Source organism: Podarcis vaucheri (assembly GCF_965113315.1).
Source record: "Podarcis vaucheri genome assembly, chromosome: 15".
Classification (NCBI taxonomy): Eukaryota; Metazoa; Chordata; class Lepidosauria; order Squamata; family Lacertidae; genus Podarcis; species Podarcis vaucheri.
In genome coordinates this window covers 21,831,953-21,859,935 of record NC_138753.1, presented here as the reverse complement: position 1 = coordinate 21,859,935, position 27,983 = coordinate 21,831,953, and the positions used below count along the sequence as shown (strand labels likewise).

The following is a 27,983-nucleotide window of genomic DNA, read 5'->3' as shown; positions in this document are numbered from 1 at the left end:
TGGGGTATGAATACAACAAACAAATACAACACAAGCTGCTCTGCAAATGGAAAGCCCTCTATAAATGTGCATCGAGGAACATGACTGATGAGCAGCGTACAATTAGTGCTTTGTCACAAAGTCTGCTAATGGGAAGGGGAAGTTCATATGTAGGGCAGGGAAGGGCAATGATCACAACACAGTAGGGAGCGGTGAAGGCAAAATGTCGGCCTGGATAGCTCCTTTGGTTAGAGTGTGGTGCTGATAACACTAAGGTTGCAGGTTTGATCCCCCTATGGGACAGCTGCATATTCCTGCACTGCAAGGGGTGGGACTAGATGAACCTTGGGGTCCCTTCCAACTCTATCATTCTATTATCTATGAAAATGTGGCTGAGATCAGCATTGCCTCTATGTCAGTTCCTGCCTGGTGCATTGCCTATGCCATTCCATTAAGAACGAAGGATCATGAGATCCTTTGAGTGAAGGGATTTCCTTCCTTGAGAGAGACCAGTGAAGGGTCATTCATACCTGGGGGCCCCTGTAATTCTCACAAGAGGAAGAGAGAGCCTTTTAAAATAAGTCAGCCACTGGCTCTGTTATTCTGATCTCCACCAGCAAAGTATTGTTAACACACTGGAGATATCCAGCTTAATATTCAGGCCTTAGTCATCAACTTCCCCTTTAGCTTTGTCTGGATTCCCTCATTGACTGACTTTCCCCAACTGTTTCTCCTAAATGGCAGTTAACTCCCAACTGTCATTCCCAACCAGCCAGAACCTCTGGCCCCTCGGACTTTGTTGTTTCTCTGCCTATTGAAATGAATTTACCAGAAGCAAGTCCCATTAATAAATATAAAAAAGTTTCTCTCTCTCCTTTCAGAACCTGCCACCAAGCAGCTACTGCTAAGTAGGCCTGCAACACAGTAACAGCACAAGGCCTCCAATCCCATTCCTAGAAAGACTCTGACTGTGGCTGATGACCTTGACAGACTCTGTTAAGTGTCACTACCTAATCTTATTCCTCCAAATTGGTGTGAAGCCAGAACTCAACACCGCATTGAGCTGCTGACAAAAGCAATGAATTTTTTGCCTTGATTTTTCGCTACAAAGCTCGTGTTCTCCATAGAGCCACTGCTAGCACAATACATAGCAGAAGTGATTTAGTCAATCAATTTACACAACCTTACTTGATTGGAAAGGCAAGCATGATTATTTGGGAATAGGGGTCAATTATTTTTTTTAAAAAAAGGATTTTCTTTTTAATTTATATTCTTACTTATGTATTTAGCCTGCCTTTCTTCTATCATGGAACCCAAGGTTGTATACATGTGGCTCTGACACAATCTCTCATCTGGGTATTGGCTAGGTTTGGCCATGCTTAGCTCTATGTTCCTTCAGACCATACTCTGGGGATGGAGATTGGTTGCATCTTAAAATGCATTCCCCTTTTGCTTCCATACACAGGAGAAGATGCCTCTTCTGTTACAATGCAAGAAAGGTGCTTGGAGGTATTCAGCTGGCTGTCTACCTGACTCCAGCCCTTCTTTACAATGCCATCTAGCCATAACAAGTTGACTGGGTGGACCTTGGAGATTATTAATGCTGCAGCCACCTAGAGGGATACAGTTGTGTGGCTACATTTTAAGAAATCTTCTCAGAACCTTGAAGGTCATCAACTCTTGCCTAGTTGCTAATATTCACATTCGGGGCTAGATGCTCAATTTGGGTGGTGGCAGTACGACTCCAGGATCTCTTGGATGATTCAGTTCAGCCTTCTCCAAACTGGTGCTCTTCCAGGTGTTTTGGACTTCAACTCCCATCAACCCCAGCCAGTCTTTTAATAAGACACTGATAAGTGAGGGCTAACACATGCTCTCATGTCTGATTTCCCTTCCCTGTTTCGGCAACGGGAATAAAAGGGGAAAACTTGGGTTGAAACTTGGATGCTAACTAATTGTTAGCATTGTCCCATTAAGGGGTAGATTTGAACCAGGACTGCCAGTTGCTAATGATAACGCTTAGTCTGTTGGAAGTGCAACACCAGAGATCATTCAGTCTTTAACATAAGGGGTTAATTTAGTTCTCAATGCTACTCAACTATCCAAGGGCTGTGTGTGGAGGTGTTGCTTAGCAACCAGTCACAGTGGCATGATCCTCACTGATTGGCTGTGTAGGTCTGAGAGAGTTTTCTTCTATATAGTTAGTTGTTTGTTTCCATGCTATGTGCAAGACCAGAAGTAAGACAAAATTTCTCTGTTCCTTTCTCCTCAAATTATACACTGCATTCAGTTTCCCCACTAAAGAATTATCAGAATTTCTTTTCTCACTGGACTGCATCAACATTATTTTAAGTGACTTGACTAACCTAACCTTGCTGAGAAATTCTACCAGGACCTCTAGGTACAAGGCTCTGAGTAAAATATTTACAACAGCTGAAATACATCTGCATTGATGTATTTCATCCCCTTCCAAATTATAAGGCATATCCGTATCTCCAGATAAAAGGAAGCAATTTCTTCAAAGAGGCTGCATCTCATCCTTCCATGATCTCAGCTTCACCTCCTGCAATCAGAGTGCCATGGGTTCAAGAGGGTGCTAAACCCACCCTTATGCAGGCTTTCCTTTGGCGTCATGACAGCCTCTTCCTATTGTTTGACTTGAGAGGAGAACCTTGCTAATTGGCAGTGTAGCACTGTGCACGGAGGAGAAGAAGAGCAGCTGTGTGTGCCTCTCAGCTTCCTGGAGAGGTTGCAATGGCAAGGCACTTCCAGCTCCTCCAGCGTTTCCCCAGCCAAACAAACAAAAAAGAACCCAGCCAAACAAACATGCAGATGTATATTCATGTGCAGCGTCAAGAGATCTGCTCCTGCCTGCCCAAGGAGAATTGGGATTTGATTTGCATCTTCGGGAACAGAAACTCTTTGTCTCTGAGAAGGGTCTCCAAGCAATTAGCAGATGGAGCAATGGGGCAGATGAATGGGAGTTGGAGGAAGAGGAAGCAGAGAAAGGGACTTCAGCCTCTTGTGAAAATTAGTCCCTAGGTGTGGGTGGGGAGGCTTTTTGAAAACTTCATCTATGTGCTGCCTTTCCAAAGTGGATTTTATCCCAAAGCAAAGCATTTGCACTGCTGTCTCAAACCATGAAAACAATAAGATGATTCCTTGTAATGAATTTTTGAGAGTTTATTTTGAGAATCCTATATACTTCAGAGTTTGTGAATGCGTAGGTGAACCTTGGTGGCAGGAGATGTAGTACGTTTTGGATTTTGATGATGATGGTGATTTTAACAAAAAATGCATACTAGTATTCTTGTTGCTGGCAATTCTAAGAAAGTCATTCATGCTGGCCAAACCAGAGAGAGACAGACAGAGAGAGAGCTAAACCAGATCTTACACAGAAGACATTTTTTAAAATGAAAAATAGATGGGGGTGGGGAGAGATTCCTGGCAATTGGACTGAAAGAGAGGCAGAGAGGAGGAAGGGATGTTTTACCCTTCAGGGATGACCCCCAGGATAGGCCACACACCCCGCACCCCCCTTCCTACACCCCTGGGGGCAGCAAGAGCTGGGATTAAGACTAGCATGGCTCATTTTGTGGGATGCCACGAAACATGGAGTTTTGACCACCAAACATTACAGGGGCCCTTATCCCTGTGTTTGGTGCCACTTTGGAGTGAATTCGATGATGTCGGGCTTTTGGCAAAATCTTGACCCTCACGGGTTAGGGCGCTGAGGGCTCGTTTTGTGGGATGCTGTCAAATGTGGGGTTTTGACTGCCAAACATTGCAGGGGGTCTAGTCCCAGTGTTAGGCACTGCTTTGGAGTGAATTGGACGATGTTGGGCTTTTAGCAAAATCTTGGCCCTGAGGGTTAGGGCCTCCCTGCAGGGTAGGCTCACCCCTGCATTACAGGCTTAGGAGTCTGAGAGAGAGTTGAGATGTTTGCACACATGGTGTAATTTCCCTTAAGCAGTTTAAACATTTGTACAAGCTCTTGAGGCTTGTGTTTCTTAGGTCCTTAGTTGTAGTTACCGTATTGGCCTGAATATAAGCCTCACTTTTCCCCCAAATTCTGACTGTGAAAAGTTAAAGTGCAGCTTATATTTGCGACCTTACGGTATGCAGCCAGGAGCGCAGGGCAAAGAGCATCAGGAGTGCGGCAAAGTGGTGCCTGCCCCATGTGTAGTCCCCCGTCCTCTCCCCCAAGAGTGAGGAAGGGGGAAAAGCTGCCAGCAACGCAGTGTGCCCCCCACTCCATATGCAGCCAGGAGCAGCAAGGAAGGGCGTGCCTTATATTCAGGTATTTCTTCTTTTTTTCTCCCCCCCCCCAATTTTAAAGGTGCAGCTTATATTCAGGTGCTGCTTATATTCGAGCAAATACGGTAATAGAGGGGCCTTGGTTTACCCCCAAATCTGTGTCTTTCCTCCATTTCCAGTCTCCTAACACAATGCCAGTTTCTCTTCTTTTCTTCAGTCTTGAGCTCAGTTCACCACATTCCCACATCAGTTTGCCTTAAAAAAAAGTCTTCATGAAAATTCACCAGCATTTTAATATATATAATATAAATATAAATAAATAAAATAAAATTCAATATACGTTGCTCTTAATATGCACATTTTTTTGTATGCAGTTTCCCCTAATGTCCACATTTTTGTATGCAGTTTCCCCTAATGTCCACATTCTTGCATACAATTTCCCCTAACACATTTTTGGGTTCGAGAACTGCATCACAAAATTTGGAGAAGAGTGAATTTCCAAGGATATCTATATTTTGGTGCCTGCATAGCTATGGATAGCAGAGAAGCCTGCTTCTTTATGTAACCTACTTAGGTTTCTACCAGCCTCTCCTTTGTCCTTCAAATACAGGAGAGGATAAACAGAAGTGCCCAGGTCTGACCTTTTCTTACTCACTGCCATCTTCAATGCTCTCATCTCCGCTCCAGACTAAATTGTCCTAATCTTTTTTAAATCTGTCCTGTTATGGAAATCCCTCCATCCAGGAGACCTCTAATTGCTTTCATTGCCCTCATGCAGGTTACTCCCCTCCTTTCTTTTTATGGGGAAGGTGGTGATCAAAAGGTGTTTGAGACCTGAATGGGAACTCTGTTACAGATTGTTGAGAGACCAGACAACTCAAGGTTACAGGGGACAAGCAGGACACAGATACAAGTCCATTTCATATCAATCAGGAGGATAGACATTTGAATGCTGATGCTAAAAGTGCTGTCTCTATAAAACTCAGAAATTCAGTTCTACATTAGATGCACCATTGGGCTATGTATAAGTTGCTTTTGGAGATGGCCATAGAGATAGCAGTCTTCGGGCTGTAACAGCTGGGAAGGGTCATTCCAAAGAGAATAGGCCCCACCTGCAGATGTTGTCCAGGATTATCTATGAGGATGAAGATGGTGTTGCATGTAAAGCAGATTGTCTAATCCTGTACTATGGACACCTCTAGACTTGGGAGTCTTCTACTGCATTTAAAGGGACATTGGGATTGTCTCCCTTTGGAAAAGTGGCTGAAAGAAGAATGATCTGATATAAAAGCATGAACTCCAAAAGAGAAGATTCAGCAAAGCTGCAGACAGAACAGCAGGTGCTTCAAAGTTCTGAAGAAACATCAGGAGGGACAAGATTGGCCCAGGGTCAAGGTGGGTGGGTTGCCATGGTAACAATGACTTGCCCTCCTTTGTGACATCTCTTGCTTCTCCCTTAAAAGCCACCAGCTATAGGTGTTCACCGTGGGTTAGTGAGGAGAGATAAGGAGAGATAGAGGTGTGGGTGCGGATGGCGGAAGGAGATTTTGTAGAGGCTTTGGATTTGGATTTTCTTATTTTGATTTTCTCATTCTGACTTTTATTTGATTTATTTGATCTCAATTGTTTACATTTAATTTTACTTGCTTTAATTTTTAATACAGTGCATGGCAGTAATCCAGTCTTGAAGCAACCAGGGCATGAACTATGGTAGCCAGGCTCTCTTGGTCCTGGAATGGCAGGAGTTAGTACCTCCTTTCTCTGCAAGCCCTGAATGCTCTTGGCTGCCTCTTTGCAGCTGTTAGGAAGTCCTACAGTTCAGTTCAATGGCAGAAAGATGGAAGCAATTGGTAGGGATGTGCCGGCAGGTCTCTATCAGGCTAAGCGTATTTCTGTTCTGCATCATGTCTTCTACTCTCAGGCGACTGAGAAATTTTCTGACACTAAAAAGGAGCAACAAAGTGGCCCCGCTCCAGCGCCAGGAACAGCCTGTGGCACCAGGTGAGCAAGTGCCCCCCAGCGCCATTTTTGGAAGGGAAGGAATAGGCTAGGGTGACAGCTCAGGGTATAGGATTTGTGGGGGAGGGGAAGCTAGCAAAAAAATATATATCAAAAGAGCCAGACTGCTGGATCTGACCCAAGGCTCATCTGGTCTAGCATCTGGAAACCCACCCCAGTGGCCAGCCAGTTTTGTGGGGTCTGCTGAAGACGCTATTGACTGAGAGAGGAGAGGAAGAATTTCTAGTGGAAGCAAAAGGCAGAGGCAGCTGATAGGACAGGGCTGGGGGACAGTTGTCAACTAGAGGGCCACATTCTCTTGTGAGCCACATTCTGGCCAAGATTGGGCCCCAAGGCCTGGGGTTTTCCACCCCTGTCATAAGAGTGTAGAAGCAGGGAAATCAAGGAGAAGATTCTTGAAATAATCTTGGAAGCTGCTAAGGGATGAACTAATCTGTCCCCATGTCCTTCTCTTGTTGCAGTTGTGCCACAGTTCTTCAAGGCTTTTCCAGAGCCTGAGGTTAGTACTGGGGGAAACAAAAGAGTAGGGACTGGATCCCTCAGGCCCTCTGCCCACTGACTGTGGTCTTTGCCCCCAATTCTGCAGTCTCTGAAGTGGAGAAGTCCTCACCTCACTATGAACTTTTGCCTGACTTTTGCCATTTCAGCCATTGGACCTTGAAAAGCTCTTCTTGGTCCAGATTATAGGGACTTGTATCGAGGCAGCACAGAAGGGCTTCAAAACCATTGAGCTGCCCAAACATCTGGCTGCTGAAGGAATTTTGGTGAGTGCAAAGTTGTGTAAGTTACCCTTACAGTGGGAGAACCAGGGATGGGATTTGGGGAACATGTTGTGGGACTGCCTGAGAGAACCGTGTAGGCATAGGGCATGGAGTTTTCCATTCCTGCAGAAAGCAAAGCCTGGAGTTTGGGGTTGAAGCTGTCCTGATGCCCGCAGAGCAATCTGACTTTTCTCCTCTGCTCTCTTTCAGGATATCCTGGGGCACCTGGACCAGTTTGAGGACCGCCCTGGGATCCTTGCCTTGGCCCTTGAAGCCTTCTTCCAGTTGAGGTGAATTGTGTTTCTTTTAACGGGTGGAGGTTGAGGTGGTAAGGCAGGGCTCTGGGATAAGCTCAGTGTGTGGAATAGTGGTGGGAGGAGGGAGAATGGGACAAGGGACACTTGGAGGAGGCAGAGTCTAACACTCTCCCCTCCACCCCTCCAGCTTCATGAAGCTCACAGGACCATCCTGCATTCTGCCTTTCAGGCAGTTGCAGATGAAGACAATGAAGAGGACCAGGGGGTAAGTTGTTAGTCTTGAGTTCCCTTTATGTGGCTTTTCCTTTCTCCTTCACATATTAAAATGGTAAAGGTAAAGGACCCCTGACAGTTAAGTCCAGTCACAGACGACTCTGGGGTTGCGGCGCTTATCTCGCTTTACAGGCTGAGGAAGCTGGCGTTTGTCCACAGACAGTTTTTCCGGGTCATGTGGCCAGCATGACTAAGCTGCTTCTGGCACAACGGAACACCGAAACCAGAGCAAAGCACGGAAACGCTGTTTACCTTCCCGCCAGAGTGGTACCTATTTATCTACTTGCATTTTTTGGTGTGTTTTCGAACTGCTAGGTTGGCAGGAGCTGGGACCGAACAATGGGAGCTCACCCCATCGTAGGGATTCAAACTGCCAACCTTCTGACTGGCAAGCCCAAGAGGCTCAGTGGTCCAGACCACAGGGCCACCCACGTCCCACACATTACAAGCTCTCAAAATCTCTTCTTTTTCCCCTCCTCCCACTCCGAGGACCCGCTGGGATGAAAATGGGCATCACCCACAGGAGCTCGAGGGGCATCTCCAGCACTTGCTGTGGGGCCTTCTTAGTGAGGCCCCGCATGATGGCAATCTGGTCCTGCTGCTGTTTTTTGCAGATCGGATGCAAAAAGAACACCAACAATTACATTCAAGTTTAAATGTATGCAAAATATGCACCATAACTATTCATGGCAGTGAAGTCACAGTTCATACCTACTGCTAGGAATGGACCCTTTGTTTCTTTTGTAAACATTGAAGCCTTTTCCATCTAACCTGTTTACATTCTTTTTTCTGCACTAGGCATGGGGAACATGTAGCAATCCAGATGTTGTGGGACTCCAACTCTCATCAGCCCCAGCCAGCATGTCCAATGATCAGGGATGATGGGAATTTGAGTCCAAAAGCATCTGGAGGTCCATATGTTCTTCACCCTTGCTCTAGCTCCATATTTACATAGTGACAATGTTTTATGAATCTTATATAGTGGGCTTCAGTCTGTGAAACCTTATGCTTTGCTTTTCCTCTTAGTCTTTAGTTAGGAGCATAGGCAGCAGCTCTTCAGGATTTCAGATGAGGAAAATTCCCAGCCCTACCTGGAGATGCTGGGGATTGAACCTGGGACCTTCTGAATGCAAAACAGATGTTTTCACGCGGAGTTTCAGTCCTTATTATAGAAGGCAGTTCATTATGCTTAGGTTAACTCTATTCCTTTCCAATACAAACTTGTTTTTGTCTGCATTAAGTGTGGCAATGATAGTATGTCAAATCTGGCATCGGAGGGTGGGGAGAGGTGCCTGCATTTTCTGGGTCACTTCCTGCTTTTCCAGTTGTGCGTTGCAACACTGAGTGGCAGCTTCCTTTCCAAACTTCCACTTATGTTGTTTATCTGCTTCTCCTTGGAGAAATTGTATTTCAGGCTGAAATTGGTCATGCTTGGATTCAACCAGAACTGATGTTCCATCTTTGAGAGAATCAAAAAGAAGAAGAGGAAATCCTCTGAGTTATATATTAGTTTGAAGACAAACTGTAAACTCAATGGAGATAGGAGAGCATGCAGGTGACTTCTGCAGCTGTATCATCCTGGGGGGAAAACTTAGCAAGTCAATGTCAGCAGGGTGACCCAACAAACATGGTAGAAGGGACAAGGAACAAACCAGGGCTTCCTGGGCTGCAGCTCAGAAATGCACAATTACTTAGGACTCATCCACACATCTCCTTGAACGGTGTCTAGAAAGCACAAGTCCAAGCAATTGCCCCACCACTTTCATCCAGAAAACCCACTCTTTAGAACAAAATTGAAACAAACAGCAGTCCATGGAAGATCCAATTGCCATTTGTTCTGATTCAGCTCTAAAACATGGGTTTCCCTAGGGGAAAATGGGGCAAACAGATGTGTGGTTGAGCCCTTAGTCTAGTAGCTGCTGTGGGTTCTCCCACTACGCGTTACAAGTTTGCTCAAGGTGGAGTTGTTTCTGTACCATGGCTATACTTGCCATAGCAAGGGGGAGTTGCAACAAAATGTTGCAGCATACCCTTCTTCTTAGGAAGTGTATTTCTTATAGGAAGCAGAAGAAGGTGCCTTCTATTGAATCCATAGGTACCGGGTCCTGCTCCACTTTGTGGGTGCCTGGTGAAAGCCTGTGACATCACACAGGTGGTGCAAGTGTGATGTCACATGGCAGGAGGAGGCCCGTTATGGCAGGAAGGCACAAAAAGGCCTATTGCGGCTGCAGGAAGGCCCGATGGGCCCCATTGGTCCTTCCCGTGGTTGCAGCAGACCTCGTTAGGCCTTCCCACAGCCTTGTTGGGCCTTCCCGCAGCTGTGATGGGCTTCGTTGGGCCTCCAGAAGATAAGGAGGCATGTGGTGGCAGAGGCGGAGCTAGGTGCTCTGGCACCCAGAGTGGTGTGCACCCGGGGGCGGTGCGAGCTTCCTGGGGGGTGCCGCACGTGGTGAGCGGCGGCCCAGGGGGGCAGCACAGCAATGTCAACCCCCTCAGGGAGGGCACCTGGGTCGGACCGCACCCACTGCACCCACCTACCTCCGTCAGTGATTGGTGGTAGTGCACGGAGCCACTCCAGGACCTCCTGGAGTTGGCTGCACCTCTCCTCAACTGGGCAGTGCGGCCGGCTGGGCTGGGAGCAGCGGGCTCCCTTGGGGGTGTGCTCGGCAGGAGCACATGCTCCCCTGCTGGGCCTGCTGACGTTGGGCACACACCCCCTGCAGCATGCATGGCACCGCCACAAAAAATTGTGGGTGCCCTGTCCCTTCATGGGGAATGTGTTGTGGGGGTTGAAGCACCTGAAAGCCCCACACACTCAGCACCTATGACTGAATCAGACCACTGGTCCATCTAGATCCATACTGTTTACATAGAGATGCAGCGGCTTGCCATGTTCCCAAGCAGTATTCCCTTCCAGCCCTACCTGGCGATGCCAGGAAGTGAACCTGGAACCTTCTGCATTCAAGACAGATGCTCTAGCACTGAGCTACAGCCCTTTCCCAGGGTATTAGTGTGTCAATTTCTCCAAGCAGGGCATTCAATTCCCCCTCTGCTTGGTTTTCATATTCCCCCCCACCCCCCACGATGCTATTGGATGATGGGTCAATGGTCAGGCAGTGTGGTGAGCTAGACAGAGTGCTAAATTTGCAGCAGCTAGGAACTGATACTTAAATCCATTGATGGGGCCTTCCAATGAGACTGCATGTTGGAAGACTAGTTGCTAGGAATCACAAATGGGGTAAGTGGTCCTGTGCCTTGCAGGCTTCCCATGGGTATCTGGTTGGCCACTGTGAGAACAGTATGCTGGATGGAATGGCAGTATTAGCCTGATCCATCAGGGCTCTTATTATATTCTTATTTGAACTGAGGAGACTCAAATTCCTGGCTGGATACAAAGCTCACAAAGTCACCATATCTCAACCTTAGTCCACCTCACAAGATGCAAGGGGAAAACCCATGTTTGCTGTACTGAGGTTGCCTGCAAATTTCTGAGCCTTTTTTTAAAAGGTCTGGATCACATTGGCCCTACCTGTGTGTTACCAGTTCATACCTTACATTTACCTATGTGCAGAGAGGATGCTTAAAAGAGAGTATTTGACAGAACCAATTGAATCAGTGGAATGAATGGAGGGGAGGGGGCTGGTTTGCAGACGGCTCATAAAATACAAACACAAACAACCCCCCAATGCCTCTCAATTCTCAAATCCCAAAAGGTCTAATTAGCAGAGTCTGGAAGGAAGCAGGCTGCCTCACAAATGAGTTGACTGGATGCTACCGTTAACACCTTCCTTCCAAGAGCCAATAATAACCCAGTGACTCATCGAGCATATTGCCATTCCCCAGACTCCAAAAGATGTTGCTTGTCCCAAAAAGCTGTCATTCACCCCAATCTCCCCACTGCCCCTTTGGAAGCAGCTGCATATCTCCAGACCCATCTTGAGAAAGGCATCCCCTTCAGCCACCCAGGAGTCAGACTTGCAACTATTAACTTCCTCTGTATGCACATCTGGCTAATGGGCTACCATTTGTCATTATTATTATTGTTATTATTGCTAGCTCTATCATTACCTCTAAATCTAGGTCCCATCCAACTCTACAGTTCTATGAAAACATGTCCTGAAATGATGCACAAACCAAAATGCGGCCATCCTTTGAAATTTGCATATATCGAAATTTTGAGAGGAAGCTCTGCAGCCAAAAAAATGTAGAAAAATACATATATTGGTGAAAAGGACATACAAAAAAAAATACAAAAATGCAATTAATGAGGGAATGTTGCTTTGCAAAAGTGCATATATAAATATGTAGATGCACTCAAATGCTGGTGAATTTTCATGAAGACCTTGTTTTTTAATTGCAAACTGATGCAGAAATGAACTTAAGACTGGAAAAGGGGGAAATGGATAAAAACCAAAACTGAAATTTGTCCATTCCTAGACTCTGTCTTCCTTATTTTTCTACAGTTGCTGATCCATTTACTGCCCCTACCTATGAGCAGTGGCGTAGCGTGGGTTCTCAGCACCCGGGGCAAGGCAAGTAATTTGCGCCCCCTAACCCGTGGATTTTAGCACTCGAGTCTCTTCCGCGCCCCCCCAGATGTTGCGCCAGGTGCGGCAGGCCCCCCCTGCACCCCCCACGCTACGCCACTGCTCCCACCACAAGTCTTCAGGACAGCCATCCGAAGGCTGGCGCGGGGAGAAGGTCTCTCCGCCCCACCGCCAGGCTTCGGAGCATCCTTCCGAAGCCTGGCGGTGGGAGGAGGTCTCTCTGCCCCACCGCCAGGCTTCGGAGGAGGTCCAAGGACAGTGGGGAAGACGCGCTGCGCTTCCCCGCTGTCCCGGAGATTTCCCTATGGACTTTTGTCTTGCGAAGGGCTGGCCAAACGCCCCCCCAATGTTGCGCCCGGTGCGGCCGGCACCCCTGGCACCCCCCACGCTACACCGCTGCGCTGCCTATGAGGAAGGGCCTTAGATTGGTGACAGGGTCTACCTTGCATGCAGAAGGTCCCAGGTTCAATCCCCAATGTCTCCAGGTAAGGATGGGAAAAGACTCCTGCCCATCTGCAGATTTGTGTCTTGATTCTGGAGTATGCGTGTAAATCATAAATGAATTGTGGGATGGGCAGCAGTCGCTTAATTCTGCAGGTTATTGAACAACAAAGCTGGAACTGCAAGGAGGATCCAGATCCAAATTAATTTATCCCGCTGTCTGTGCTTTTGTGTAATAGGAAAAAGGTATCAGCTGTCAATAATAGTACCCCCATGATAATTATTTGTATCCACTTTGTCCCAAACATGTATTGCCAGTATGTGCAAGAAGAAAGAATTGTCAGCAATCAGTATTTATAAAATTGAAGAAGCGGTTTTTGTACTTCCCTAGCCAGGATGCGGGTCAATCCCTTAATCCCTTCAGTGTAAGAATACGTTCAGTTATATTCCTCTTTACTTTCTTTAGATTTATTCATAATGATTCATTTACATTTACTAGTAATGGAGTTACACAGAATGAACACAGTGGAAGCCAGAAAAATCTACATTAAACTAGTTTCCCCCCCCACACATCCTTGGAGTATATAAACAGCACCAGCCTAGCTCCCCTTAGACCTTATTATAAAATAAACAGAACTATATCCAACCTACAACATGCTTCTCTACATTTGCCTCCTGCACCACTTTGTCATTTCCTCCAAACCAAATAATCAGCGGATTCTGCAATTTATCCCAGATAATGCACTTTCAGCTTGCGAAATCAAGGCAACCAATGAAGATCTCAGATATGGATGCACCATAATTTTAATGACGATAACCCCAGGGTGCTGTGAATCCACCAGTGACCTTTGGGTGGTGTTCATGTTGCTTCTCTTTTGGCAAATGTGCTGCCCGACTCTGCCCAAAGTTAAATAAATCCCCACCTTTGCTTCAAAATCATTTATCGCATGTGTTTGTCCCAACTGCTTCCCCTGGCAGAATACTCTACAATCCAATGACGTCTGGAAGGACAAGCATATCCTATTATCTAGTCAAAGCCTCCTGGCACTTCAACAGAAAGGTATATCAACTCACAGCATATTTCCTGCAGCACAGACAAATGAATTCCTCCAAAGGAGCTTCAAATCAATTTGGGTACCAAAGGGACTCTGTGTCAACCATCTTTTTCATATGTGTCTCGCAGCCATCGGAGATGGCACGTGCCCAGAAGCCGGCTATTGTTTGCACATGCAGGTGTATTCATGCTGCCTATTTATTTATTTCAAAGCATGTCTAAACTGCTTCATATTTAAAACCTCTAAGAAGCATGCAAAAATACAGCATAAAAGCAACAATATAATAGCACAAAAACAGAAAAACCACTTTGAGATTTTTTTTGTTTTTTGTTTAGAAACACATACTTCTTAGAGATTTATTTACTGACTGTGTGTGGTACTGTATATCAGTCTTTGTAAATCTGCTCCTGCCAACCTAGCAGTTCGAAAGCACATCAAGTGCAAGTAGATAAATAGGTACCACTCCGGTGGGAAGGTAAACAGTGTTTCCGTGCGCTGCTCTGGTTTCGCCAGAAGTGGCTTAGTCATGCTGGCCACATGACCCGGAAAAACTGTGTGTGGACAAAACGCCGGCTCCCTCGGCCAGTAAAGTGAGATGAGCACCACAACCCCAGAGTCATTTGCGACTGAACTTCATTGTCAGGGGTCCTTTACCTTTAGGCTCTCAACACAGAATACAATTAACAAAGTACAATTATAGCGGGCGGGTTTTCTGGGCCCTACCATCTAACATGTTCCAGGTTCCAGGCTCTTCACTCCAAAGACAGGGGGATGACGGACCCAAAAGATGCCTGGCATATGTTGGCATCTGTCTGTCTTGAGAGGCAAGGGGGTGAACCTCTGGGAGTGAAGTCAAACTGTTGCATTAGCAGCAACAGCATGACCTCCTCAGGGTGCAAGCCTGGGCAGTGTGTTTGTAGGTCCTCAGCTGCCCATACAATAAAAGCTCTGCTCTCAGCCTCGCTAAAGTGGTCCAAGGGAAAACAGAGCAATACAATTGGCACCAGCCTGGCTGCAGGAGTTGCTGGAAGGAGGCTGTTACTGCCTCCTGTCAGAGTGAGTTCTGTAGCTTAACTCTGCATTGTGTGAAGACACGCTTTATTTTGTCTGGCCTGAATCTTTCAACATTCAGCTTCAGTTCTAGACTTATGAGAGATGCAGAAAAACATTTCTCTATCTATTTATCTTAACCCACCTTTTGGACATGATCCTATCCCTTTTCTACTGGGGCAAAATCAACCCAGCCAGATGGGTGGGGTATAAATAACAAAAATCAATAATACGTTTATGAAAGACTGCAAGGATTAAGAGCTCCTTGTAGATGCAAATGCTCCAATTGCCTCGTTCCTTGTTCACAGGGGAGTGTATCTGCAGCCCCATAATGCCTAATAGATGAATAGAATAGATGTTCCAGGTCCTCTCGGTTGATTTTTATTGAGCTGATGTGTATGAAATTACCTAGTCATGGGGAAAAGAGATTGCTCTTCCCCACCCTCTCCCCTGGGGCCCTTCTGAGATGTAATACCACACTCCATATATTGAAAAACCATTGTAATTTGATCAAAACTGTCGTCTCCATCCCATAATTTTCTCCCACCTAAACTAACCACGGTGGAACAACAACAACAAAATCTCAGCCTCTTAAATTTGATCTGCATGGATGTGTTGGAATTGAATGTTGAAATATAAAAGGAGGAGAAAGTGTGCTCACTGACAGCTTAGAGGGAGCCCGCATTTTTTGGTTTCTGTGACAGGGCCAGGACCATTTATTAAGCACTAGTTGGCCGAACTGTCCTGGGGAACTGTCCATGTACATTTTGCAAAGCTGGACAAGCTTTCGTAGGATCTGTCCACATATTCAATAATAACAGTTGTGGAGAAGCTTGAACAGATTATATTTATTGATAAACTTAGGACCAGAATACTGAGACCTGAGGGCATTCACACAAGAGATGGGAAAATGTCCCTTGGAGGCTTTTTCAAAATAAACAAATAAATAAATAAACAAATAAATAAACAAATTGCAAGCTGATGTGGAAATCTGAATTTGATATTGGGGGAAAAACTGAGAAACCCCTAAATGGACCCTTTTACCTACCCCATAGTGGCTTTCAAAAGAGCACATTTGTTTTGAAATCCTGGAGAGGGCTCAGGCACACACACACACACAGAGAGAGAGAGAGTGGCGCTATGGGTTAAACCACAGAGCCTAGGGCTTGCTGATCAGAAGGTCAGCGGTTTGAATCCCCATGATGGGGTGAGCTCCTGTTGCTTGGTCCCTGCTCCTGCCAACCTAGCATGTCGAAAGCATGTCAAAGTGTAAGTAGATAAATAGGTACCACTCCGGTGGGAAGATAAACAGTGCTCCTTACGCTGCTCTGGTTCGCCAGAAGTGGCTTAGTCATGCTGGCCACATGACCCGGAAGCTGTACGCCGGCTCTCTCGGCCAATAAAGCGAGATGAGCATCACAACCCCAGAGTCGGCCACGACTGGATCTAATGGTCAGGGGTCCCTTTACCTTTACCTTACTGATCTTGCGGCCTGAGGCAAGTGGCTCAGCTTGGCTCATGACAGAGCTGGCCCTGACATTCTGTCACAATACTCTTCATGGAAAACAATCCCAGAAACTCAAGGGGGGGAAACCAAAAGTGTCTTGCAGCCAGTCAGAGATGCGAGAACAGTTCCCTCACCTAAAACAAAGAAATTTGATGTAAACAGAATAAATAAATAAACAAATGATGCATTTGTTTACAGTCCCATTAATTGACAGAACAGCTGCCGTCCTGTGCAGGGCAGTCTTATTAAAGTCAGCAGACATAAGATCAATGTTTTTCTTTCCTTTTCCTGAGGAAGATTCTGATGACTATTAATGGGAGGAGGGCTTATTTTGCAAGCTCATCTGCTTCCCTTTTCTCCTTGCCTCTTAACATGCAACCAAAGGAACATAAAGGGACGTTCACCAAATTCCCAGGGGACTTAAGATCAAATGGGCCAGGCGAATGGAAATCTTGACAAATACTTTTAAAGACGGCAGCTTCCTGTTTTCTTCCAATCACCTTCTAAACAAGCTGATATTGAAAGAGCCAGCTAAAATGAGAAGAGGCCTTTGGTAATAAACATAGTTCAAGTGGTTGGCTCCTGTGGGAAAATCAGAAAGAGGGGCTGGAAACCCTCTTCCTTGTCGAAATGGTATAGATTGCAAAGATCTATCCTTTTACTGCTGAAAAAAATGCTCGCCTCCAATTTCCTTCTGCAAAATGTGATGTCAAATACTTTCCAGATATTCTAGGGGTATTTGCCTGATATTGTTTACAAATAGACTATCTGCCTAAGAATATAAGAACAGCCCTCTGAATCAGGTCAATGAGACAAAGGCCATGGCAAGAGATAGTATTTCCAGCCTTTTCCAATTGCTGGAAACTGCTTGTTGTCCTGCTTATGAATTTCTCATAGGCTGGATCCAGTTGGCCACTGTGAGAACAGGATGCTGGACTAGATGAGCCTTTCTCATGATATAGCATGTTGTTGTTGTTTAGTCGTTTAGTCGTGTCCGACTCTTTGTGACCCCATGGACCAGAGCACACCAGGCACTCCTGTCTTCCACTGCCTCCCACAATTTGGTCAAACTCATGCTGGTAGCTTCGAGAACACTATCCAACCATCTCGTCCTCTGTCATCCCCTTCTCCTTGTGCCCTCCATCTTTCCCGACATCAGGGCTTTTCCAGGGAGTCTTCTCTTCTCATGAGGTGGCCAAAGTATTGGAGCCTCAGCTTCAGGATCTGTCCTTCCAGTGAGCACTCAGGGTTGATTTCCTTAAGAATGGATAGGTTTGATCTTCTTGCAGTCTATGGGACTCTCAAGAGTCTCCTCCAGCACCATAATTCAAAAACGATATAGCACAGCTACCCTTATTCTGCACAAATTTGACTAATCTCCCTTGAAAGCCATTCGAGTTGGTGGCCATTACTGTAGTTTGTGGCAACAAATGCCATAGTTTAACCACGTGCTACTATGTGAATTCTTTTCTCCATCCTAAATTTTTTATCGTTCAGTTTCACTGGAAGACTCCAAGTTCTAATATTAAGAAAGAGGGAGGAAAACCTCTGTCTATTCTCTTTCTTCACACCATGCATAATTTAATGTACTTCTATCATGTTTTCCACCTTACACAAGTTTTTTCTTACTATCCTAGAAAGGCTCAAATGTTGCAACAAATCCTGTAAAGCTTTAAAAGACAATTAGACAGATTCAGGAAAGTTTAGGATAAGTACAATAGCCAGTGCTTTAAAAAAAAATGTTTAGGTGTATCCTCTTTTTCCTACTTGTATTGAAATACTGCCCCTCAATGAGGCCAAACTTAGATTCACAAAATGTTTAGGGGTATGCGTCCCCCCAGAAAAAAACAATTGACAGTAACAATCTTTCACCTTTCTTCTTTTTTACACAATTGTATAACAATTGGGGTTTTTTCCATGTCTTATTTTACCTTGTGGATTTATTTTATATTGTGTACAAATATATTCTTTATTTTTCAATAAAGAATGTGTGTGTGTTCTATCTATCTATCTATCTATCTATCTATCTATCTATCTATCCAGTGCTTTTTTCGGGGGGGATGCAGGTGTACGCATACCCCTAAGCATTTTGTGAATCTTTGTACTTTTGTCCATTTACTATATTTATTTCCCCCCGATTTGAACTATAAAATGGTGATTTTCTTGAGTCAAGATGAGAATACCCCTAAACATTTTTTAGAAAAAGCACACTATCTATCTACCTGTATCTAGTGTGTGTGTGTGTGTGTTCATGAAATAGCAAGCTAGGCACAGTATAGTACCTGAGTGTTCATATATATACATTTACCTAAATGTACACCAGAGAAGGATGCACACACACACACACACACACACACACACAGGCCCAACCGGCACTATACATTTAAGGCATTATAATACCACTTTAAACAGCCATAAGCTCTCCCACGTAATCCTGGGAACTGTATGTACTTTGTTAAGGGGGCTGAGAGGTGTTAGGAGACACACACCCCATTCCAGTCACCTATAAATACCAGTGCTTTAATGGTCAATCCCTCTTCCCAGCACCCTTAACAAACTAAATTTCACAGGATTCTTTGGTTGAATCCATTACTGTTTAAAGTGCTGTTTTAATATATAGCACAGATGTGGCCTGATATTCTTAAGATAAGCCTTTGGGAGGAACAGGTGCAACTTGAGTTTAAAGTGATTTATCCAGAATCAAAAAGTCTCCAGTTTTCTCCTGCTGAAACATTCTTCACTTTCCCAATCACAGACACAACAAAGCTTAAGTTCTGTGTGCATGCACAACCACACCACAGCCTTCTGCTACTACAATCAGAACATATTGTGAAAATTAAGCAAATATGCCTGTGTACATGAGATTGAGAGTGGCTGGGAGCTGCCATGAGCTCACCTCAGCTGTTCAGGGGGTTGTGGACGGAGCCTCTGTTGTTAAAATGGCTAATTATGCATTAAGAATTGCAAAATAATTCTCAAGACATGTTCATCTGCATGATAATTAAATTGTCCAGATTCATTTCAATGTTGTTTTTGGACTGCCTTTATTTTTTACTAGATAGAGAGACAGGGGAAAGGATAGAGGGATGTACAGAGTGGGGTTATTTTGGAGTGTTTTTTTAAACCAAGGTATAGAGTACAGTGGCACCTCGGGTTAAGAACTTAATTCGTTCTGGAGGTCCATTCTTAACCTGAAACTGTTCTTAACCTGAAACACCACTTTAGCTAATGGGGCCTCCCGCTGCTGCCGCGCTGCCAGAGCACGATTTCTGTTCTCATCCTGAAGCAAAGTTATTAACTTGAGGTACTATTTCTGGGTTAGCGGAGTCAGTAACCTGAAGCGTATGTAACCTCAAGTGTATGTAACCCAAGGTACCACTGTACTTGATTTCACCATATTTACTCCCATTACAGAAATCTGACATTTTGACCCAGGGATTTTTTTGTGTGTGTGTGTGTGGAAGGGAAGAGAGGATGGAGGAAAAAAGTTGGAGTTGACTTGTGAAAGAGGACAGTGTCCCAACTGCCATTAAGAAAGGAGGGCCTAATAGCTAGGGGCGGAGGAAGGGGGGTGCTGCGGGGGTGGGTCGCCCCAGGTGTCACCACTGAGGGGGGTGACAAAATGCTGGGCGGCACTCACAGCGGGGCCTGCAGTGCACCGAGCCACGCGTCTCTCCTGGGAGTGACGTGGTGGCTTAGGTGCCCGCAGGCTCCGCTCTGCCCCAGATGGTCCACCCACCGCCTCCCCCTCAGCTGTAGGGCAGCTGAGTGGGAGGAGGCTGGCAGACTCCTTGGAGGCCCCATGGAGTGTCCTGCTCTGGCTCACCCCGCCCTGCAGTTGGCTGGCCCTGCCCCTGGGCGCAGGGCACACACGCCGCCCCAGGCGCCCGATTGGCTTGCTCCGCCATTGCTAATAGCCATGCTGTCTCCCCCCTTTGAGTGTTTGCTTAATCGGTGATGATGGAAGTTGGAGCCCAACAACACCTGTAGGGCACCACCTTATCTGCCCCTGATGTAGAATCATTACCAGGACACTGTGCAGGGGGGAAAATTGTGTCTTCCATGGGCTACCCATAGTGCTTCAGTAATGAGATCACATAGTGATGCTCTCAAGAGTTTTAGTGGCTCTGTTTCTCAAGTACCTCAGAAGTTGTGCTGCTGAGCACCCTGTGTCTGAGTCTTACTTTCATTATAAAAGCTCTAGCAGACAGTAGTCAGTGCTGCTTGGGGATGCTAAGAAACCAAAACATATTGAGATTTATAAATGAAAAAAACTCCCAGGTTTTTTATTTCTTAATTTCCCTTCTAATGCTATTAAGGAAAGTGCAATGCACAATCCTGCCAGTGCAGTTTGGAAAGGTTCAGCCTGCCATCTTAATTCAACATGGAATCCAACGGTATACAAACATAGACCAAAACTTGCCTGATTTTGGGAATTGCCATGCTAAATCTGGTGATGATCCTTAAGACGTGTTTGAATGCATATGGAGCAGGCAGACATCTTTCCAAAATTTATAGAAGAGAGAGAAGGGGGGGAACAGTCCCTCAAACCAGTTCACACAAGGGTCAGTAACTGAGGTGGGCATCCTCATCCAATCTTACATAATTTTCCTGTCCCTCCTATTCACCCAAATGCCCTAGAATTCCCGCCCCTTCCATTCTGTACAAAGCTCTGACACAATACAAGTGGGCAGGGAAGGTTCTTACAGAGTCGAGATAACAATGGGTTTGCCCTCTGAACCTCATGGCACTGTATTTAATCCATATTGGAATAGCTCTCCACAAAGTACTGGGTCCCTGTTCAGCTGAGGCAGAGCAAGGATAATGAATCTGGACAATTTAATTTGTATGCAGATGAAGGTGTCATGAGGGTTACTTCTGTAGTGCTTAATGAGTAATTAGCAGATTGAATGGGAAAGACACACCTCTGTAACCTTCTGTGTGACTCAGGCAAGGATTCAGCACATACCAGTCATTCCCAATTCCAAACAACCTGCCCATTGCTGCCACTGGCCCTCCACTAAGAGACAATTTGTATTCGTCACTTGCTTTGGCTTCGATGTCTTATCGGTCGTAATCTCCTCTTCACTCCATCTTGCTCTGAGCAGCATTTCATTAGCCTGTTGTCATGCAGGGTGTAGACAGGGGCAGGCCTGTCCCATTTTAGTGCCTGAGGCAAGCCAGGAAGTTGCCGCTCCCCTCACAGAAGCCTCACTTATTGAGGTTGTGTGGCAGCGGCTTCCAGTAAGTTCTCACTGGAGGGCATCTCCATGCAACCCCAGCGGAAGTGGCAGTGTCATTGGGGGCCCATGGAGGTGCCACCCCATGGGATTCCAGCATCCAAGGTGGCTGCTTCAGTCTATCTAATGGGCTGACTGGCCCTGGGTGGGGAGATACCCTGAGTCAAAGCCTTTCTCTTATTGTCACAGCTAAAAGCAGGTAAAAAATTGAAAGCATCAGCATTGGGGCATGTCCCAGTCACTTGGGCATTTTCATTTTTTAAAAAGTTTCACTAATTATATACAAAGTTGCCATAAAACACTCAGAAAGATTCAGAGTTATGGAAGAAAGCTTCTATTTATGAAAATATAACAACAGCGAGGAACTGCAAAATAAGTAATGCAAATTAATAAAATCAAAACTGGGCTGGGAAGGTACTTGATACAGAAGGCATTCTGTATTAGGGCATGTTTATAGGTATTGCCAAAGCAGAGACATCGCCTTGCAGACAAAGGTCCATATAGTTAAAGCTATGGTTTTCCCGGTAGTGATGTATGGAAGTGAGATCTGGACCATAAAGAAGGCTGATTGCTGAAGAATTGATGTTTTTGAATTATGGTGCTGGAGGAGACTCTTGAGAGTCCCATGGACTGCAAGAAGATCAAACCTATCCATTCTGAAGGAAATCAGCCCTGAGTGCTCACTGGAAGGACAGATCCTGAAGCTGAGGCTCCAATACTTTGGCCACCTCATGAGAAGAGAAGGCTCCCTGGAAAAGACCCTGATGTTGGGAAAGATTGAGGGCACAAGGAGAAGGGAACGACAAAGGACGAGATGGCTGGATACTGTTCTCGAAGCTACCAGCACGAGTTTGACCAAACTGTGGGAGGCAGTGGAAGGCAGAAGTGCCTGGCGTGCTCTGGTCCATGGGGTCACGAAGTGTCAGACACGATTAAATGACTAAACAACAAAATGGCCCCGAAGACAAGGATCAAGCTGAAAACTTCATTGCAAAATTTGGAGAAGTGCAAACTCCAAAGAACTGAACTTTGATCTGCACATCAAGAGGCATGGAATGGTTCAGTCTGGGGCAGGCCATGTTGAAATTTAAAATGAATGAATTCAGGGGTGTTGGGTTGCTCAAAGCACTCTTTCTCCATACAGCTTGGAGCAGTTTTCCTCTAATCCTCCAATGCTGTGGTTTTGTTTGTATTGATTTATGGCATTTTACTGTATTCTGCTTTAGCATGTGGTTCACCATCTGGGGGGCCTCCGGGCTGAAAAGTGGTATATAAATCATCCTCATCTTCCCTACTTATACCATATAGAGATACTCCCTGCTACGCAGCATGGATGTATTGGAATTGTCTGGAATGAGGAACTGAGGTTGACTTGAAGAGGGTTTTTTTTTCTTCTTCACTCTCCCAACACATCAAATGAGCTAGAGGTATGAGGGTATTTCCTTTCCCCTCCAGCATGTGGCTGCATGCATTGCACATTTAGATATTTTGACTGAGCACTCAAAAATTGCATGAAAGACAAAATTTGCATGAAAGACAAAGGGCTCATCGGATACAGTTTGTGTCACTTCAAGCCAACTGTGGCTGTGCCAGCCAGGCTGATATAAAGGTAAGGAGATTCTGTATGGGGGGAAATGTAAATTGTGTCTGTTATTATTATTACTATCTCTCTTGTGAGTTTTATTTATTTGCTTTCCCTTGATTTATGGACCACACAAATCTGCTCATACTCCAGACTCAGGGAATTGGCCAATTATTTAACATGACAAACTAAATATGGTTTAATCAGCTCCCTGCATCTATCACACAGATGCTCATAACTATTCATACACCTCATTCATCACTGGATCTCGTAGCCAAGCTACGCAATCTGCAGGCTTCTGTGATGCATCTGTTGCTGGACTATCACCTGAGATGGCAAGTGTGGGTATCAATGTTTTGAATGATCTTCCTTAAAGAAAGCTACTGCACATGGCTAGGCTAAATCTTGTCACCCTGACAGGGCAATTCTGTTACTATTTTTAAAAAAATTATGGGAAAGAAGTCAAACATTTTATTTCCCCCTCCTTGGATGAAATGCCATATTCCAGGAATGGCTACAGCACACTGATCTTCTGCTTCCTCATTTCAGGTCTGCCTTCTTCCATATATCTTGTTGTTGTTGTTCCATCTTTTCTGCTACAAAGACATCCTAAAATTTTTAAAGAACCAATACAATTAAATGGCAAAACAACATTTAATATCATGAAATAGCAGCAATAAGATGACAAAGTTAACATCAGAGCAAACTTTAAAAGCAGCAGGTCACTAGTCATTAAAAGTGCACATTGAAGAATGAACAGAGAAGAAGCCTGGTAGATCTTTATAGAGAAAGCATTTGAGAGTTTTGGTGTCACCAGTGAAAAGGCCAAATTTCTGCTACTTGTCTTTCTAACCTCACAAGATAATGGGACAGAGCAAGGCCTCTGAAACCAGTATTACAATATGAACAGTCACGTGGGAGAATGCAGTTCTTGAAGTACTTTGATCCTAGACCATTATGAGCTTTCAAGGTTAATGCTAGCACTTTCTGAAATGAGCTGAGAAAGAGATAACTTGTGTAGCTAGGAAAGATTAGAGTGATATCTTCCAATTGTTGGACCTAGGACAACAATCTGATGGCAGCATTTATATCTAAACCCGTCAAAATCCTCTTCAAACACAGAACAGAAGGGTGTCTGCATTGGCCTCTGTGATGGCGTAGACTGTAGCCTGTACTGTGTGAGGGAAGGAAACCAGCAAACCAACAAAACCACTCCTCTATCCCACACTAACTCTTCAAGTTTCTGACTTCACAAGCTGCTGCTGTGTTTAATTCTGCAGCTAACTACCCTATTTTCCAACTCAGCTTATATACAGTATTTTTACTCCCCTTCTCAGACAGAAATAAAATAGATTGCTATTTCCCCTAGCTGAACTATTGACCCTCCTGTACAGACCTTCCTGTGCAAAATGTCCCCTTAACACTTTTGACCTTCCTTTTGACCTTCCCGTGCAAGACAGCCATTAAACAAAAAAACCAGCAATTTTACAATCCAACTTTTACAGCCCCAAACTAAACACAAATTGGTGGAGAGTCTTATTCTTTCCCTGACCATATGATTGGTGGGCATGTGGTGCTTCTGGACTGGCTAGGTCAATCCTAGGATCCTCTCCTGGTCATAAACAGAACAGGAGCTCCTGCTTGAATTCTAGGCTCAAACTCCAAGTTCATATGCCTGAAATTTACTGCAGGGACCTGGAGCCAAAAATACATGTTCCCATAATATTCTGTGGCTATAATTACATTTGCATTTTTCTCCCATATAATGAGAAAAAAATGGGCATGCACACATATTTTTAAGAAAAGAGAGTGAAAGCCATCTTAATAACTGGATCTAAATCTGTCCAGATCACGCAAAAGGGAAATGAAGGATCTATAAAAGAGCTTTTGTTCTAATATTATCTGGTAAACTGATAGCAAGATGATAGTCTTGCTACAAACAACAATTTAGATTTGAAGGTGGTATATACCTGAAAGCTCTGAGCTGCGAGGTCTGCAGAGTGCTGCTCAGCCATTTTCTGCCTTTGATCAAAATCCCTTTCATCTGAAGGTCTCTGAGCCCTTTAGTTAAGCATCACAGCTCTTCCTCTTAGTGAGAGGCAGAAGAAAACACTCACCCTGTTTCATTGATGGGCAAACTGGTAGGTGGATGCAGATGGTGATTTGCCAAATAGCAATTTATTATGTGGTTCATTAGGGCAAATGGGGAACTGGCCCAACAACCTAAGACTGCCTTCAGCCAGCTCCCACCTGCCTTCTTCTGTACAACTCGATTAGGGGTTGGCCCTGGCTGTCAGCTTCTTCCTCCTTAATCTTACTGAAATCAGCAGAGAGAAGGATGGGGACAAAACCAGGGTTTGTTGGCTCCACTCAACATTGCCCTTTCTCCAACCTGTCATGGACTCTGGTGCTACCTGCTGTTGGCCTCCTTGCCTTCTGCCTTTCCAGTCCCGGTGTGGCCTAGCCACCACTGGTTGTACATGTAACGGCGTAGAAAGTGGGTTGTCGGAGCTCACAGAAATACTATGAGCTCAGACAATCTTGGGCTCTGCAGGTGAGCTCAGTTGCCTGTATCACACTGCCAAGTGGCTTTTATTTTTTGCTTTTTATTTTTTTAAAAAAAACACATGGCAGGTGCAGCTGCATGGCAAACTATGTGTCAAAACAGTAATCTGTGCAGGCTCCATGTACTGTTCTGCCAAGTGTTGATTTTTTAAAATAAGACATCTGCCTAAAGAGTTTTACCATACACCCAGGGCAAATGTGTGCAAAAATGATTACCTGTATGGGTTCTCTATCACCCTTCCAAGCAAGAAGGGACATTTTCCCACACTTTGGGGGCAGTAAATGTGTAGTGAAATAGTCATCAGCATCCACCAGAGTGGCCTAGCAATTGCAGTTGTGACTAGGGATGCAAGAGAATTCTGATGGAAACAATGTTTGTTTATTCATCCCATGACAAGAACAGAAATCAATCCAGTAAATATGATTAGTATTTGCTGTTGCTGTTGCTTTCGGTCCACAAACAACACATAATAATTATGTTTTTCTCCATTTGCATTGCATTTCCTTTGCATTGAAATTAATGCGGTGGAATAATGTGATGGCAATGTGATATACGTAATTAATTACATAATTAATTTATGTAATTCATTGCATAAATTGTGCAAGTTATGTGATTTCACAGGGGACAGTGAGATGAATGGCAGAGGTTTTTTGGCAGAAGATGAACTGCAGTGGAGCAGAAACAGTGCTGCATGTGATGAATACAGGGCAGAGAATAAAACGACTTTCCTTGTTCTGACCCCTATTCTTTCTTTTCAATAGACCTAACGGGGTCACAGTTTATATTAGGGCATGGAAACCTGATGTCCTCCAGACTTTGTTGGACTCCCTATTTCATCAGCCCCAGCCAGCATGGCCAATAGTCAGGGCTTGTGAGATTTGTAGTCCAGCAGTAAAGTAAAGTAAAGTAAATCTGGAGGACCAAGGTTTCCCCAGTCCTGGTGTATGTTCTGTGAAACCTTGAACCTCAGCTGCTTCTAGGTCTAAGCTAGCCTTGTTCCTGTCCTCCAGATGTTGATGAACTCCAATGTCCGTCAACCCCAGCCAGCATGGTCAATGTTCAGGGATTATGGGAGTTGTAGTTCAACATCTGGAGGGTCACAGATTCCCCATCCCTGGCCTAGCTATCAAAAGGCACAAAATGGATTGTGGAGAAACATCTCTCTCTGTGTGTCTCTCTGTTTCTTTTGTTCCTTCATGCCATCATTTTGCTCTGCTGACTCAAATCAAGGCTGCCAACTTCCCATGCCACCCCTTCACCTTATATCCCAACAGGACAAATGACTTGTTTGATCTGAACAGCAACCAGCTTTGTAAGGGAGAGGGAGAGCGCCGTTGTCAAGAGTGCTAGTGATGTCATGGGTTTCTAAGCAACAGCCATTTAGCTCTGCATAACATTCTGGGTGAGAAGGCAGATTAAAGTTTGTGGCTAGACATCCATTTTGCCAAGCAAGAAAGAAGAAGTTTGGCTGTTGTTGCTCTGCTGAGTCAGGAACATACTCTCTTTCCTCCGCTACCCTGCCTCATTCCTCTTCACAGCTCATGAAGCAGTTGCTGTAGAAATTCTACCATAGTCTTTGTATTTGGAATCTGTTTGGATCTCACTGGAATGCTAGAAAATAAAAAAAAATGTGGAGCCAAAAAACCCTGCACTGAATACAATCTGCTGTGAATGTGGCCTGTTTGGGCAATGTGACAGGTCTTGTGCAACTAGTTCCTTGTGATGCTTTAATTTTATCCTGGTCTCAGCACAGACCTTTCATGAGTGCAATTGTTGTGAGTGCAGTTCCTGCATGACTTTGAAAAAGTGATAACTGTGATACTGCACTCACATGTAATGCTAAGGTTCAGTGGGAATGCTCTAAAGTGTAGCATCCCAGAGAGAAGATCGCTAGCTTGTTCTTGGCTATAGTTTGTGCTTAAGGAGAAGAGGGTTTACCTGTGAGTCCAGGTTCAGATAGCATGCTAAGCCAGCCTTTGCCATACTGGTATGCTTCAGATGTCAACTGATAGGAGTTGGAGCCCAAAACTTTTGGAGAACACCAGATCTGTGAGGGCTGCACTAAGACAACCCTTGGTTTAGCTGTTGTCCCACACAGAAATAAAAGGATTGAGGTGGGTCAAAGCAGATGTGAGCTCTTCTCCATGAGCCAGCGCATTCATGTGATCCTGGTAAACCATAGTTTGACTCAGCATAGTCTAACAATCACATATAAATGCAGCCAGTGTGTCTATGTTCCGAGTGAGGTAGGTGGGTGAGAAAACAAGTATCCCAAGAGCAGTAGATGGATGTGTATATTTGTTAAATCCACAAAATGTGCTATGGCCTGACATTTCTAGAGATAGATTTTCTCTGGGCATCATTCCTGAAAAATATGATAATATAAACCAGTGTTTCCCAAGCGGTGTTCCGCGGCACACTAGTGTGCCGCGAGACGTTGCCTGGTGTG

At 44.9% G+C, this 27,983-nt stretch overlaps 1 protein-coding gene across 7 annotated transcripts; it reads left to right on the top strand.

Annotated features, from left to right (window-relative positions):
- Positions 1-2,223: 2,223 nt before the first annotated feature.
- LOC309519854 (uncharacterized protein) lies at positions 2,224-27,658 on the top strand. Of its 7 annotated transcripts, none has more exons than XR_014214026.1 (7): positions 2,224-6,237; positions 6,717-6,754; positions 6,903-7,019; positions 7,227-7,306; positions 7,461-7,538; positions 8,947-9,101; positions 12,853-13,470. XR_014214026.1 is itself a non-coding variant. In XM_082201101.1 (7 exons), the coding sequence occupies exons 2-7, from the start codon at positions 6,063-6,065 to the stop codon at positions 26,882-26,884; spliced, it is 564 nt and encodes a 187-aa protein (XP_082057227.1). In that variant the 5' UTR covers positions 2,224-2,380; positions 5,015-6,062; the 3' UTR covers positions 26,885-27,658. The 7 variants fall into 7 exon arrangements, 5 of the variants coding, with proteins under 5 accessions (XP_082057227.1, XP_082057225.1, XP_082057226.1 ...); XR_014214027.1 differs by lacking the exon at positions 12,853-13,470 and adding an exon at positions 12,010-12,048; XM_082201101.1 differs by lacking the exons at positions 8,947-9,101; positions 12,853-13,470 and adding an exon at positions 26,809-27,658 and having other exon boundaries at positions 2,224-2,380; positions 5,015-6,237.
- The last annotated feature ends 325 nt before the right edge of the window (positions 27,659-27,983 follow it).

Bases quoted from the DNA above. Each gene is read 5' to 3' on its own strand.
- LOC309519854 (XM_082201101.1), top strand. From the start codon at position 6,063: ATGGCAGAAAGATGGAAGCAATTGGTAGGGATGTGCCGGCAGGTCTCT. The intron at 6,755-6,902 runs GTTAGTACTGGG...TTGCCATTTCAG, and splicing joins AGGCTTTTCCAGAGCCTGAG to CCATTGGACCTTGAAAAGCT. The intron at 7,539-26,808 runs GTAAGTTGTTAG...ATATCCCAACAG, and splicing joins ACAATGAAGAGGACCAGGGG to GACAAATGACTTGTTTGATC.